The 15,304-nt window shown below is 45.0% G+C and overlaps 1 protein-coding gene across 6 annotated transcripts in view; it reads left to right on the forward strand.

The window, feature by feature from the left end:
• The window catches only part of CSPP1 (centrosome and spindle pole associated protein 1), a 1,363,238-nt gene that overhangs the window by 553,007 nt on the left and 794,927 nt on the right, over positions 1-15,304 (forward strand). For all 6 annotated transcript variants that reach the window (XM_086965839.1, XM_086965840.1, XM_086965843.1 and 3 more), the window contains one exon: positions 10,446-10,564. In XM_086965839.1, coding sequence (XP_086821965.1) covers positions 10,446-10,564 — 119 coding nt within the window. The remainder of the gene's footprint in view (positions 1-10,445; positions 10,565-15,304) is intronic.

The following is a 15,304-nucleotide window of genomic DNA, read 5'->3' on the forward strand; positions in this document are numbered from 1 at the left end:
CGCCCACGCAGCATCTTGTGCGCGCCCACCACTCTGTTTCGCGCCCGTTGACCCTTAGCTTGTGATTATGCTCTTTGATGTTTGCGAGGGAGGAGGTTTTCGGTTCGGGAGTTATAGGACTGCTGCTGTGAGAACCTCAGACGTTTAAAACCGAAATAAAAGGCCACTGCTGTGCTCCTGCTGCGGCAGCAGGTTTGGTCTACACTTGAGACAGAATCTCCCGCGCGGTCATGTTGTGAGAGTCTGGATGAAAGCTGCTATGCCTGGAAGCGAGCGTTCAGGAGGGCCGGGGGCATTCCAACCAAGTCTGCAACTGATCGCCCAGGAGGACATTTACTCTCTTCTCCCACCAGGTCAGGCAGAGGTGAATAATACTGCCATTTTGCCTGCTCCTCTGCATTTGATTCCCCATTTTATTAACTACGCTTTAAATCGTGTGTTTCCTCATTTCTAAACACTTTGCTATAGAATCTCACACCCGACCCCAGGTCTGCCCAGTAGAACGGCGCTCACTTCATCCCTCTGTGAGGCAGAAGGTGAGTGCGAGTGCAGAGTGCGCAGAGTGTGAAGTGGTGAGTGCAGAGTGAGTGTGCATAGTGTGAGTGCAGAGTAGTGAGTGCAGATTGCAGAGTAGGGAGTGCAGAGTGCAGAGTAGTGAGTAGTGAGTGCAGAGTAGTGAGTGCAGAGTAGTGAGTGCAGAGTAGTGAGTGCAGAGTAGTGAGTGCAGAGTAGTGAGTGCAGAGTAGTGAGTAGTGAGTGCAGAGTAGTGAGTAGTGAGTGCAGAGTAGTGAGTAGTGAGTGCAGAGTAGTGAGTGCAGAGTAGTGAGTGCAGAGTAGTGAGTGCAGAGTAGTGAGTGCAGAGTAGTGAGTGCAGAGTAGTGAGTGGTGAGTGGTGAGTGGTGAGTAGTGAGTGCAGAGTAGTGAGTAGTGAGTAGTGAGTGCAGAGTAGTGAGTGCAGAGTAGTGAGTAGTGAGTGCAGAGTAGTGAGTAGTGAGTAGTGAGTGCAGAGTAGTGAGTGCAGAGTAGTGAGTAGTGAGTGCAGAGTAGTGAGTAGTGAGTGCAGAGTAGTGAGTGCAGAGTAGTGAGTGCAGAGTAGTGAGTAGTGAGTGCAGAGTGGTGAGTAGTGAGTGCAGAGTAGTGAGTAGTGAGTGGTGAGTAGTGAGTGGTGAGTAGTGAGTGGTGAGTGGTGAGTAGTGAGTGGTGAGTGGTGAGTAGTGAGTGGTGAGTGGTGAGTAGTGAGTGGTGAGTGGTGAGTAGTGAGTGGTGAGTGGTGAGTAGTGAGTGGTGAGTAGTGAGTGGTGAGTAGTGAGTGCAGAGTAGTGAGTGCAGAGTAGTGAGTGCAGAGTAGTGAGTGCAGAGTAGTGAGTGCAGAGTAGTGAGTGCAGAGTAGTGAGTGCAGAGTAGTGAGTAGTGAGTGCAGAGTGGTGAGTAGTGAGTGCAGAGTGGTGAGTAGTGAGTGGTGAGTAGTGAGTGGTGAGTGGTGAGTAGTGAGTGGTGAGTAGTGAGTGCAGAGTAGTGAGTGCAGAGTAGTGAGTGCAGAGTAGTGAATGCAGAGTAGTGAGTAGTGAGTGCAGAGTAGTGAGTAGTGAGTGCAGAGTAGTGAGTAGTGAGTGCAGAGTAGTGAGTAGTGAGTGCAGAGTAGTGAGTAGTGAGTGTAGAGTAGTGAGTAGTGAGTGCAGAGTAGTGAGTGGTGAGTAGTGAGTGCAGAGTAGTGAGTAGTGAGTACAGAGTAGTGCTGTTGAGTGCAGAGTAGTGAGTGCAGAGTAGTGCTGTTGAGTGCAGAGTAGTGAGTGCAGAGTAGTGCTGTTGAGTGCAGAGTAGTGAGTGCAGAGTAGTGCTGTTGAGTGCAGAGTAGTGCTGTTGAGTGCAGAGTAGTGTGTGCTGTTGAGTGCAGAGTAGTGCGTGCTGTTGAGTGCAGAGTAGTGCATGCTGTTGAGTGCAGAGTAGTGCGTGCTGTTGAGTGCAGAGTAGTGCGTGCTGTTGAGTGCAGAGTAGTGTGTGCTGTTGAGTGCAGAGTGCTGTGTATTGGCAATGTAAATGACAATGCCATTTATTTATGATTGAAAGAAAAAAAATGTCATGAGCAATGCCAATAGCTCTACCTTTAATGATGCAGAGACCATTGCATTGTAAATGCTTTTTGAAATGTATTCCTGTATTTTTTGCTGGATGACCCCAGTAAACTATTGTATTAGTTGATCAGTGAGAAGGCTATTCAATCTTGCGTTTGCCAGTGATGAGCTCAGCTTTGACACTAGTACCAGTGCCAGATTCTCACAAAATGCACCACTGCAGGTCCAAGACTGCCACCAGTGCCAGTTTTTAAACCTAGTGCTAGTGCCAGATTTTTACCAAATGAACCACTGCCAGACCCTACATGCCCACCATAATCAGCTTTTGCCATTAGTACCCTCAGTACCAAATTCTCACAGAGAGCACCAGTGCCGGATTCCATACTGTCCACCTATACCAGCCTTTGACATTCGTCCCACTGTGAGATATTCACAATGTAAACCAGTGCCAGATCCCCACACTGCCCACCAGAACCAGCATTTTCCACCATTCAAAAGTGATTGACTCCCATGCTGCTCTTCATTTCTGGATCCTCCTACTTTCAGTGGGAGACAATTACTTGCACACCAGTGCAGCTCCCTCATTGTCCACCGGTGCCAAATCCCTCACTGCCCACCAGTGCCAGATCCCTCACTGTCAGTGCCAATTTATCCAGTGCCCACCTACTCTGTTCCTCGCGTTGCCTACCTGCCTCAGATGTTCACAAGGGATACAATGGAAGCTTTCCACTCTGCCTATCCGTGCCAGCTTTTCTCATACCCATCACTGGTGACTTCTCACTCGTCTCATTTGAGCCAACGTCTCCCGTACTTCACTAACGCTAACTTGAATTAAATGCCCATTCGTTCGTTGGCCTCTCCGCAGTCAGCGTTTGTAAACAGATGCAATTTGTTAATAGGTCTCGCCTGGCGCAAATATTAAACATGTACCACTATTCTCAAAGCCCCTGTCCCGGCTGTACACGTCGTCCTGACTCTAAAAGCAGAAGAGGAATTCAGACCTTAAAAACAGTAACTTTCATTACAACCCCCGGCTTAGTCATCTGTCAAAAGAGGTAAACATTTGTTGCAAGTTCTATTTCCGGAGTTCCTTTTAACCCAGAATATCCAGCTTTTCTTGAGCTTGCAGGACCGGTCTCAGGACTGCATATAACAGCAATTGAAAATGCGTACTGTCCTCCGCGATAGTCTTTGTGTTTGGTGTATATGAACAGTAAAATAGAGCCTGAGCAACAATCCGGGTCCGACTGGGACAGAAAATGGGTCCGGTCATTGGCTTCTTATAATTGGAAATGTCCTTCTGTTGCCGACCACTGTTCTTTGCATGCCCAGAAACTAAGGTGCACTTTTTAGCTCGTAAAAAAACAAAAGTAAAGAACATTGCCATTTTCAACGCCAATAGCTCTAACTTTCACAAATGCAAGACTTATTGCATTGCAAATGCTTGTTTAATTTTTCAGCCAATATTCTAATTTGTATTTGAGTGTCTCCAGAAGCCACATGAAATGCTGCATTGTCTACTGGTGGAATATAGGTGTAGAAAATGGCTGTCTGGGCACACCACAGATCTGAGTTTTGAAGGTTTATTAAAGGAAGGCAGCTAAATTTACTTTATTGGCATGGTTTTGAAGGGATTCATTCCACTATTGGAGTACATTTCCCTCTAACATAAAGATTATCTCCAACTGAGAAAGAAAAATGTCACGAACAACTGTATAGAAGACTTGATGTTTGTCTCTGACAGAGGATTATTTTACCCTTATAGTCTATTATTTAAAACTTTGTTTTGATAAATTGTTTTTAGGATTACGGTTTATGGTGACTAAAGAATTGGTGAGGTTACAATTTGACAGACCTATCCATATTGTCTGGCCTTTTACAGGTATGTCAGTTTTTAGGTTGGCGCTGCAGGTTGATCTGTTGTATGTACTTTGTGGGGTCCGATTCCTCCCATCGTTGATGATTGGTTAAGGAGAGTGTAATTCGCAAAAGTTTGCTTTTCAGTGGCTTATTTTGCTTCTATGTCCCACCTTCTTGTGTCTTGCTTCTCCCCTGGAGTATTGGTCTAGTGATGCTTTTGGTTGGCCATCCAACGGGTTGTTCGTGTCCCACTAAAGCCCCACCACATCGGCTCCTCTGCTGGTGGTTTGTTTCTCTTTGTGAATCACTTTGTAAAGACTTCGTAATTTACTGCTTGTTTTTGGTAGACACAGGGAGATTAAGTGATTCGCCCAGTATCACCAGGTGCTGAGCGGTTGCAGACGCAAACCTGGTTACCCAGCTCCAAAGTCGGCAGCTCTGACCATTATTCTACATCCCCACACATTGAGGCTGCGGTGGGAAACTGAGCTTTATCAATGTATTTAAAAAGTTTTTATGGACATACTTATTATGCTATTGTCTAGGAAGTGTCTGCTCCTAAATCATTTTGTATGGGCTGAGTGGAGTGAAGTTTTTTTTTTCAGGTCCCGGCGAGCTCGACTGTATTACAGTTAACCACTGCCAAAGATACACAAACCCACCAAGCTATCTTAGTTTTGCATTAATGTGCTGTATTGAGCATGCCCGTGCTGCAGCATCACTGTTCGTGCACCCTATTTCTGTCATTGAAAAAATGCTCAATATGTTTGCCAACTGCATTAAAATCTCGCTCCCTGAACAAAAGCAAACCCTTGACCATAACACCGTCATAAATCCACATAATTACCAACAATATTCATTACCCTTCCCCCTACTGGAGAGAAGTGCACATGGAAAATCCTTTCCTGGAGTGGTGAGGGGCTTGTCGCCCTCTGATGTGAGAAATGGGGCGTGGGTGACATTGGCTAGCTGAGAATGTAGGGAATTCTTGGCTAGGGTCCAGGCTGTGCTACAAATCTCCCAGGACGAGCCAACCATCTGCATATGTTGACATGCTGGACATGGGGCGCCTTACAGAATTCTGCCCGCCTGCTTTTTGTAGACCCCTCCCGCCCCCCAACTCCTTTCCCGAAGTCCCAGTTAAAATTCTCATTACTGTGGTAAAGGAGAGATACGGGGACTGGAAAATATGTAGCACCCTCCAGAGGTGATAAGTTAGGTGATCAGTGGAAGCAGTTTTCTTCTGTGCTGTTTGTTATGTAGGGATGTTGCAACAAGGGCCAACGTAAGAGTGGACCGGATGTCTAGCTCATCCTGGATCTTTGTAAACAGCTTTAATGATCCCATGTGAAAGGTCAGCTTTGATATGTTTGATGCATTTTTAACTGTTTCTTCAAGGATAAGTTCATCAACATTAGATGATACAAACTGTTGTACCTGCCCATCCTTCTACACATGTTTTAGGGCTCAACGACACTATGGTTTGCCCCAAGCTGTTGTCTCCCAATGTGTTGCATTTTGGGTCTTATTGTTTGGGTTTTGGACAAGGGGTATCTGATAGAATGGAGTTGAGCATATCAGTGTAGCAATGACTCACAGTTAATTAGCCGATCTTGAAGATGACCATGTGCTAGGGTGATTGCCCAAAGATTTTCCTTCAGTGTAGCAACCATAAATTGCATTTGGCTCACCACATAGCACCAGCTACATATCTGCCCTGCAGCCAGTTCACTGACAGAGGTTGCATACCTGGTAGGCAGAGATGACTCTGCTGCTTGGCATGAAGCTGTGCCTCTGTAACTGTGCTGCTCCTGCTTTCCAGCTGTATTTTTGCACCTTCGACATGCGTTTCTGGTCTACATCAAAAGTTAAACTCTCAGGTAGTGTGTAAGTGATGTGGTTGGCTTGTTCCCTGGTTTCCTATTTACCCTGGTTTTGTTTTTGCTATCTGTTCATTGCCTGAGTCCAAAAGTGAATCTAAACGAACACGCCTTTGGTACTGACAGAATCTCCAGGTATTCACAGGAAGCTGTTAGGGTAGACGCTGGTGCAGTCCGAGTTAGTTTTTGGAAGGCTGTGGCTGTATGTGAGAGAATGGTTTCCAGCTTTATTATCTATTGGCACTGCTCGGGCAACAGGCATCTACTGGAGAAGACTCTTCTAAACAAACTGGCTACTGCGTCATTGTGCAATCGGGCGCACAGGCCTCTCACCTGTCCAGGCACATATGGGGTGGGTTAAAAATGCAGTCCATCTAGTTCCCCGACTCCCAGCTATTAATGTTAAAACCTTACCCTGGCACCCACTGAGCCCCCTTCAAGATAGCGTGTTAGTCTGCCTGTGCAGACCTACAGCCATTGAAACTAAGTTCTTTCCTGCTTCAGGGATGGAGCATGCTGGACTTTGTAGCATCTCACCTACTTCAATCCTGAGAATGTGGTTGCATTTGCAATCCTTCAACTTTCTGGAGTGCGTAGCGTGCTGGGCATATATACTCATATTCCATATTTTGTGATGATTGAGCTTGATTAAACCACTAAGGTAAGGAATATGGTCCGTTATTAAAAGAAGTTGGTTCAAAAGACCTTTATTAACCCTCATACCCGTTGATTTTCATCTAATTTTGAACTTGTGATCGATGTCAGTTCGGAGGCTCTGTACCACTCAACAGTTCTAACCAAACTGACACTTGCGTGCTTGAGGTCCAGGATTTGCAAAATCAACATGGTGATGGAAAAGAAAGCTTAAATTAATATCAATCACTGGTGATTGCTCTCAGCAACATTCCAGACTGTTGTCTTTCACCCACTGTCATTCTACACAAAGATCTGCCTTGCGCAGATCAGTTTTGGTCCTGCTCCAATAGGAACAGTCTGTCCCGAACTGCCAGCCTAGGTCTCCTCTGGAGGGAACACAGCAACCCCGGACATGTTTCGACCTACTTAGCGATATAATGGGATGCAGCTTGGTTAATTACCAGTGGTGGAGATTAGTTCAAGTATTCCATCCATCACTTTTTTGTATACTTAAATGAGATCCAGGATATGCAGACTCTATGCAAGAAGGTATTGAGTGTGCAGGTGAGTACTGTGGGACTGCAGCAAGTGCCTTATTTTCTGAGCACCACACAAGCACTTCTAGAGTTCTTAAGGATGCCAGCAATCTTTCTCCAGTATTAGGGGTGTCTTTCATAGATTCACATGCCTGAATCATTCCCCGTTGTCGGAGTGGGAGTCCCACGGTACATAAAAAAGCAATAATATGCCATAAATATGTAGTAAATACCAATAACAACAAATCAGGAAGTAAAGTAGCCAAAGCTACAGAAGGAAAAACTTCCACATCTATGACTATCCCAGTCATTTTGTATAGTCCAAACTACAGCCAATCAGGCGCCAACACCCACCAGAATGTTCTCCCCAGAGGCTCAGGCACTCAGATTTTCTACCGCACATCGTGTGAAGGGAGTCTCCCTGAGCTCTGCTCAGTTTTTCAACTCTATCTTCCTTTTGGATCTTTTCTTCAAGAATGTCTTCAAAGAAGTCTCTGTTTAGAGCCTGTGAATCTTGTGGTAAGCTCCGGCTTTTTAAAGAGGACCCCCACAAAAAATGTATTTATTGTCTCTATCCAGATCAAGTGAAGGACTGTAAGATCTGCAGAACTTTTCCTCAAAAGACTCCGAGACAGAGAAGGTTGGTTGCTTTTGTGGCTACAAAAGCTTAAGGATTCTGATAATCCTGTGTCTGAGGTTGGCAGTATTGCCTCTGGTTCCACTTCAGCGTTTAGTAAGAGGCCTGCGTCTGAAGTATTGACATTGCCTGGGGCTAAGGTTGCTAAAAAACATCAACCTTCAAAGGGATCTGACAAGCCTTCCACTTCTAAGGCTGCCCCCACAGGCAAGGACTTGGAGGGCTCTTCTGCACCTCAAAAACGGTCCACCAAGAGATTGCCTCAGACAGCTGACAAAGTTTCACCTCAGGAAACTTCATTATCGTCGACAACGCCATCTTCTGTCTTCTCGTCGACAAAGACCTCCGTCGACGCTACATCTACATCGACAATGACTTTCTCAACTCCCAAACCCAAGATGATCATGACGACGACAGCTTCTTCACCAACCATGGTCTATGTAACCATTAGACCTCTTTTGTCGACGACGGCTGTCGTTGTCGCCGGCTCCTCTGAAGGCTCTACCGTCGACGAAAAAGATGCCATCGACAGGTTCGCCGGCGAGCTCCACTCTGTCGACGAAGTTACCACCGTCGACGAAGACGTCGACGAAGGTTGTACCGTCGACGACTAATATTCCGTCGACGACTGCCATCCCGTCGACGAAGTCCAACCCGTCGACGAAGTCCATCCCGTCGACTAAGTGCAATTCGTAGGGGGCAGGCAGTTTTTAAACAGACTATTGCGAGATGGATATCTTCTGCCATTGCCTTTTGCCATATACAAGCAGGATGACCGTTGCAAGCAGCTCCTAGAGCTCATTCCACAAGAGCAATGTCATAGTCTACGGCCTTATTTGCTGGAGTTCCTCTTCAGCAGATCTGCAGAGCGGCTACTAGCGCCAGTCGCCATACATTTACCAGGCATTACTGTCTGGAGGCAACCAGCGAAGCTGATACTTCTGTGGGTCGTGCAGTTCTACGAAATCTTTTCTACTAAGGTGAGCCTCTGGTTTCCCACCTCCATTACTGCTGTCAGACGCTTCATATGTTATGTTTTTACACATGCTTACATGATTGCATTCTCCTATGCTTAAATTGATATGTGTATTTTCAGTTTACACTGTTTTATGACTTATATGCTGACAAGCTTGACATCTATTGGCGTCTGCCTAGCACTGATATGTACTGCTAGCTACTCTGATTCAGGCATGTGAATCTATGAAAGACACCCCTAATACTGGAGAAGAACAATTGTTACCTACCTCTAATCTGTGGTTCTCCAGTATTGGTGTCTTTCATAGATTCACATGCAACCCGCCCACCTCCCCTCAGAGGTGTTTATGCTATTTTGGTTTACCTTCACTCCTTGCGAGAAAATCTGAGAGCCTGAGGCTCTGGGGAGAACATTCTGGTGGGGGCTGGCGCCTGATTGGCTGTAGTTTGGACTATACAAAACGACTGGGATAGTCATAGATGTGGAAGTTTTTCCTTCTGTAGCTTTGGCTACTTTACTTCCTGGTTTGTTTTTATTGGTATTTACTACATATTTATGGCATATTATTGCTTTTTTATGTACCGTGGGACTCCCACTCTGACGACGGGGAATGATTCCGGCATGTGATTTTATGAAAGACACCAATACTGGAGAACCACAGATTACAGGTAAGTAACTATTGTTCTTCTCCTTTGTGAAGGAATGATAATGCAAGAACAGATGAGATAACAGGCTCTCTATTGCTGGCGTTGTATTGAACTGTATTAGAACTGCATTCGGATTCCTATCGCAATGGCGTGGATGTCTAAGTATTACCTGGTCTCTGTATCTCAAAAAGGCAGTGCATGGACCGCACACGTCTTTCTCAGTAGCAGCGCTAAGGAATGGATGGGCACCATAGTTCTTTTATGGAGAAATGCATTGGGGTAGTGACAGTATTTTTCTTCCAAACTGTAGCCCCTTAAATGGAACAGTCTAATTTCTTTTCAGAACTGAAGAGCATGACGTGATGATCCAGTGCACTAAGGCCAGTAATGCTGTAAGATGGATAGTATCACCCCTTTTTATGTGACTGCATTGTGTAATGAGGGAGATATTGTACTCTGCCGAACCTATGTGACTTTTGAACTGCATAGTTCACAAGGGTGACATTTGGACTCCGCAGGTCCTCAGTTTAATGCTAAACACAGCAGGTTTTTGCACGTCTTTGCCGCTTTGGGTCGGATGGTTCCTAGATCTTAAATGTGGTAGTGAAATTGTGATTGAACCGTACTCCAGAGAACATTTGCTCTGTTGTCACCGGTTATTCAAACTGTCCGAATGGAGTTTGCACTGTCGAATAACTTTAATCTGTTAGGATGCAGACTCCATTTTGGCCAATACCTACGAGGAACTGTCCCGTAGAGCTTCAACCACTTCTCTCTGACCCTCTACCTCTGTCCTTCTCTCTCTACTCTACTCATCTCGCTTGCCTTCCAGGCATAAGCCCCTTACCTCAGTGCCTCTCTACTGCCCCTCCCTCGCTTTTGGTTGGTAAAAGACATTACCATTTACAATGCCAATAACTCTAACTCCCAAAAAATGTGAAACCTATTTCATTCCCAATGCTTGAATTTTTGTGAAAGATCTTAGCAGGGGTATTGAGAAAGGTTTGAATGCAGTTAATCACATTATACAGGCTCCTTTTCAACAAATGGCTCACCGTTTGTGTTGATATTCATTCTTGTATTGTCCTAAGTACATTTAATACAATTATGTTTGAATTATTAATTGTGTGTCTTATCATTTATTGTTTATTAAAATCTATATCAACTAGCTCACATGCTCATTCCTTTCTTTTAAATACAGAGTTGTTGCTGCGCCTCCTCCTCCTCTACCAGTTTTGGCAGAAAACTACAGAACGCCTTTCGACGATGCATATTATTTCTATGGAGCTAGGAACCCTTTGGACCCCAATCTTGCATACTGTGAGTTAATTGTAATAGAAGCTTTACTTACACTGACAGGGATATTATAGCACAACTTGTCATATTGTTCAGAGGGACCCAAGATTGCCTAGCAGTGTGTACAATTCACTTAGTTCTGCATCTTCTGCTCACTGCTGTCAACATTTCATATGTATCTCTATTCCTTCTAAGCTTTTAACAGATGGAGATTCACCTTTTGACAAGAATCATAGCCAGTGGCGGCTCCTCCGCTTAGGCATAGGAACGTTGCCCCACTGCATTAAGAGTAGTGCGGCTGAAAAATTATAATAATAATAACCAGGTTATTATCATTTTAGTTGTCACTGTGGGCAGGGTTAGGGCGGGGCTGGGATAATGGGGGAGGAGTGGTTTACCCACTCGAAGTGCGCATGACTGCTTGGCCAGCCCTCTTGGGCTGGCCAAACAGTCCTGCGCACTTTGTATCTTCCCCACCAGGCTTGCTTTGCACAACCTGGTGAGGAACATGTAAAGTCTCGCAGCTCCCGTCTGAGTGCCCAACCACCGTGCTCAGACCAATCACAACGCTGCATTGCGTTGTGATTGGCATAGGGGAGGGAGCCTGTGTGCTTCCTTCCACTACGGAAGCAGAGGAGACGCCAGCTGAAGTGACCTAAGGGGAGAGACAGCCGGCAGCAAAAGGTAAGTGGATTTTTAAAATTTTGTTTGTCTCCCTGCTCCCCCCTCCGCTTCATCACCACCCTGACCCCTACCAGCCGCCACTGATCATAACAAAAATAACATACTTACTGATTTGTCTTTCGTGGTTTTACAACTGATATCAGCAAATACGAGTGGATTTTCATCCTACCAAATGTTTCTTCCACACATTTCGTCACTTGCTGCCTTTACGAAGTGTGTTGGCATAGCTTGAAATGCTTGTGGTACAGGTTATACGTAACATGCCTGAATTTGGCATAAAAGAGAAATCCATTGTGTGCAAAATCAATACAAGGTAACTGGTTTAGATTTAGCTTGGTGGTCCTGCTGTCTCCCATTATGTGCTGACAAGCTTTACTTGACTGTGTATCAGAGTTCAACCAAATATATTTGGTCAATTAGAATTTATTTTTCAGGTACTATTTAGGACTATATAAAATATAACATCTGGTTAGAGAAGCCCTACTCAGAGCATAGTTTGTTTTACAGCCCTCTTCCACTTGGACTTGCATTTAAGTATGGTTGTATTTATGTCTGGGGGAGTACTATCTTAACCAGGTTCACCTCCTTTCTGACAGGAGTGACACTTTCAGTCTGCATGCATCAAGTCATATCAACCGGATCACAGGTTTCTTCCCTGTCTCTAAACTTATATTTGCGGGGAAATCCACAGTTGCTTAAAATGTGCTCTTTGAAAATCAGATTGTACAGTCCATCATAATCATCCACTTTGCTGTCCTTCAGCAGCAATCCAAACCGTTACTAGAAGAATCCACAAAATCGACCCATGACTGGTATAACTGTTTCAGGCTATCTCTGAACGTCATACAATGCTTCACAAGGGTCAGATCAAACTTGGTCATAGGAGCTTCCTTCATGGGTACACACATCATCCTGTCATCTACTTCAAGGGCCAGTAAGGTATCAGTCCCCAGAGTGGGCATCTGCTGCCATAGACTGGCCCCCTAATCCCCCTCTGCGACTGTGCATACGTCGGGTCACCTCGTATGCTGCAAACCACTTATCTTTGTCATTCCCCACCACATACCTAGATACCAGGTCTTGGGGATGTGTACTTTTTTCGCTATCATATGCACTTCATTTTTACTACCACCATCTTCACTGGACTCAGTGGACCTCTTGGCTCTCTGGTACCCTTCCAGCTGGCTTCTATAATGGGTCACCAGCATTTTCTTTTCTTCCAGAGCCAACTTTTTCTCCTCCGTCGCCACGGTTGCTGCATGCCTCGCCTCTCCTCCATGTCAAGTAGCCAACTACAGTTTCAAAGCCCTTCTCTGGACAATGGATGCAGGGCTGCTCTTTGGGACACACTGCTCTGCCACTGGAGCCACCCCATTGTCTTCTTCATTTTTCTTTTGCATCTCCTCCTGACCTCATGCTCCTGTGTGGTGCATTGTAACTGACTGACTTCTCCCTGGCTTTGAGGGCTACTTGACAATCCCCCATCATGGACTGCTTGTTCAGCTTCAGTCACCTTTGCTTTCACATGCTCCTCAGCACTGCCATGCTGAGGATCTCCATGTATGCCAGGGGCTTAATGATATGTTAAATATGTCACGTAGGGTAATGCCAATCCCACCATCTTTAAAAGGGGAGCACTGTGCCCTCAGGGTCTGGAAAAGAACCTAATCTCTGTATTAGCACCTGAGTGTCCAAATGGTACCTCGTAGTGACCACAGGAAGGGTGGTCCAGGATTTCCTCCACAGAAGGAGGGGGCAGGCCAGGATAATACCACAAAGTTCCAAAAATATCTCCAAAAGAGTTTTAAGGGGAAGGATTTTCATACCTCTTCAGAGCACAGGAGGTTTTGATAAGTGAAAGCCAGATAGGTTCAGATTGGTATAGAACAGACAATTGACGCAGCAAAGGTGGAGTATTGTCCACATTTTTTCACCTAATCAGGAAGTCCATCAAGAGAATATTTAGTCTAGCCTAGTTTTTGGTTGCCTGTGTAGTAAACCTGCATTTTTACCCCAGATTCTTTGCCTTTTTCTGGACTCTATATTTTTGCTGGTTTTAGAGCTCTGTGCACCCTGCTCCTGCTAACCAGTGGTAAAGTGCCTGTGCTCCCATTTTAAACATTGTTGAATTGGCAAAACACTATTTGACAAATGTAACATACATGCAAGTCCCTAGTATATGGTACAGGATCTACCCAGGGCCTGCTAGTCAACTGGACTGCGTCATCTATTGTTGCACCCACTTGAGTGGGTGCAAACATCACTTCAGGCCTAACCTGTGTTGCCTGATTGTAGTAGTGTAAAAACTACAATTGGACTTAACAAAATAAGCCTGTTTGATAGGTCAAACCTCCCTGTTTAATTAAGTCACCCCTATGTATCCCTTATAGGGCATACATACACTCGGTCCTTCATAAATACAGGTTTGGCCTACGTATTGTTGCCTGGGTAAAGATTCTATATTCCGCACCCACTACCAGATTGAATACAGGCTGCATTTGTATCTCAGATTCTTTCACAATACATAGAGGTACACAGCAGGGATGCCCTCTCTCTCCCCTAACCCTTTCCGCTTGCCATTCAACTACTGGTGGATTCCCTCCTCCGAGTGGTGGCAAATCTTTGCATCCCTATGGCTGGGACCACACATGTGACATACACAAAAAGCAATTTATACTATAAGAATCGATAAAAGCAGCACCTCACGCCCACTGGCATGTTGTTTGAAGTGAACCAACAACACATGAGCTCTTACAGACCTTGCACACATTCGGATTGGGTTAAAAGCCTTTCCAGTGGCTATACCACGCCCTGCTACAACCTGTCACTTTGTTGGCGTTAAAAAAGGCCAAGTGGAGACCAAGCATACTATTTCAAGTAGGATTTCTCTTTGTATTGAGATCTGCCACTAGAGTTAAACTTATGAAGACTTGGCTACCTCTAAGAAACAACAAGGGGACAAGATTCTAAATCACTAATGACCATCTTCACTAGTTAACACCAAAATATCAGGAACTAAATATCACTGTATCAAAAACAGTGGACTTTCTATGAGTGTACAAAATAATGGTACTTTTTTATGTATTTAGAAATGTGATATGTTTATTATAATCTATTCTTACAGAGCTAATTAAAAAATCTATTTTGCATCAATACATGTGAAAATTCTGAGTGTTCTGTCTATTCACACACAAAACAAGCATGTTGCACATAATACACAATCCAATTAAAAACAAAATCTGTGTTTACGTATCAAACAAAGAACCAGTCACTTGTTGATTCATAGTAAGTCTACTTTTTTAATACAATGCTAACTATTACTATGACATTTCTGTGTTAACAATGGACGCTTAAACTACTAAGCCTTGGCCAAGGAAAGCCCTCGGACCTTTTGCGATGCTTTACATCCTCAGCAAAAAAGTCAACTGATACACGGACCCACAGCAGCCCAGTCATACCCTAGGTGCTTGCATTCGTAATAATGCAGGTAATGACATGCAAACCTTTTTTAATTTTTTGTTCCAAGACTTGCAGAACGTTAAAAACGCCGCAGCCAGACTGGTCTTCAACATCACTAGCCGCAACCACATTTCTGAACACCTGCGAGAACTCCATGAGCTCCCAGTCAATAAGAGTCACCTTCATGCTCCTCACACACACCTACAAATCGATCCACAATGCCGGACCAGCATACCTGAGCAGAGAAGCAAATAAGCCTCTCGTTCCATATACCCATCAGACACCACCGCTTCGCCCAACTAGCCCTTGCCACAGTACCTTTGATCCACAAGACCAGGACCGGAGGAATATCCTTTTCACACCTCGTTGCCAAAACCTGGAACACCTTGCCTCTCCACCTTCGGCTATCCCTGTTGCTGACACAATTGACAAAGGACTTTAAGACCTGGCTCTTCAACTGAACCTCAGCAACCAGTTGGATCTGTAGCCCCTCCCACGTCCCCATCCAGGACCTTGAGACCCTCACTGGTAAGTAGTCGTGCTCAAGAAATACCGATAGATTGGGGGGCGTGGCCAACTACATGGCCGCGTAGGACGTTCCTCTGCGTGGCTCCGGCATAA

This window comes from Lissotriton vulgaris, chromosome 4_1 (genome assembly GCF_964263255.1).
Source record: "Lissotriton vulgaris chromosome 4_1, aLisVul1.2, whole genome shotgun sequence".
In the NCBI taxonomy this organism is placed as follows: Eukaryota; Metazoa; Chordata; class Amphibia; order Caudata; family Salamandridae; genus Lissotriton; species Lissotriton vulgaris.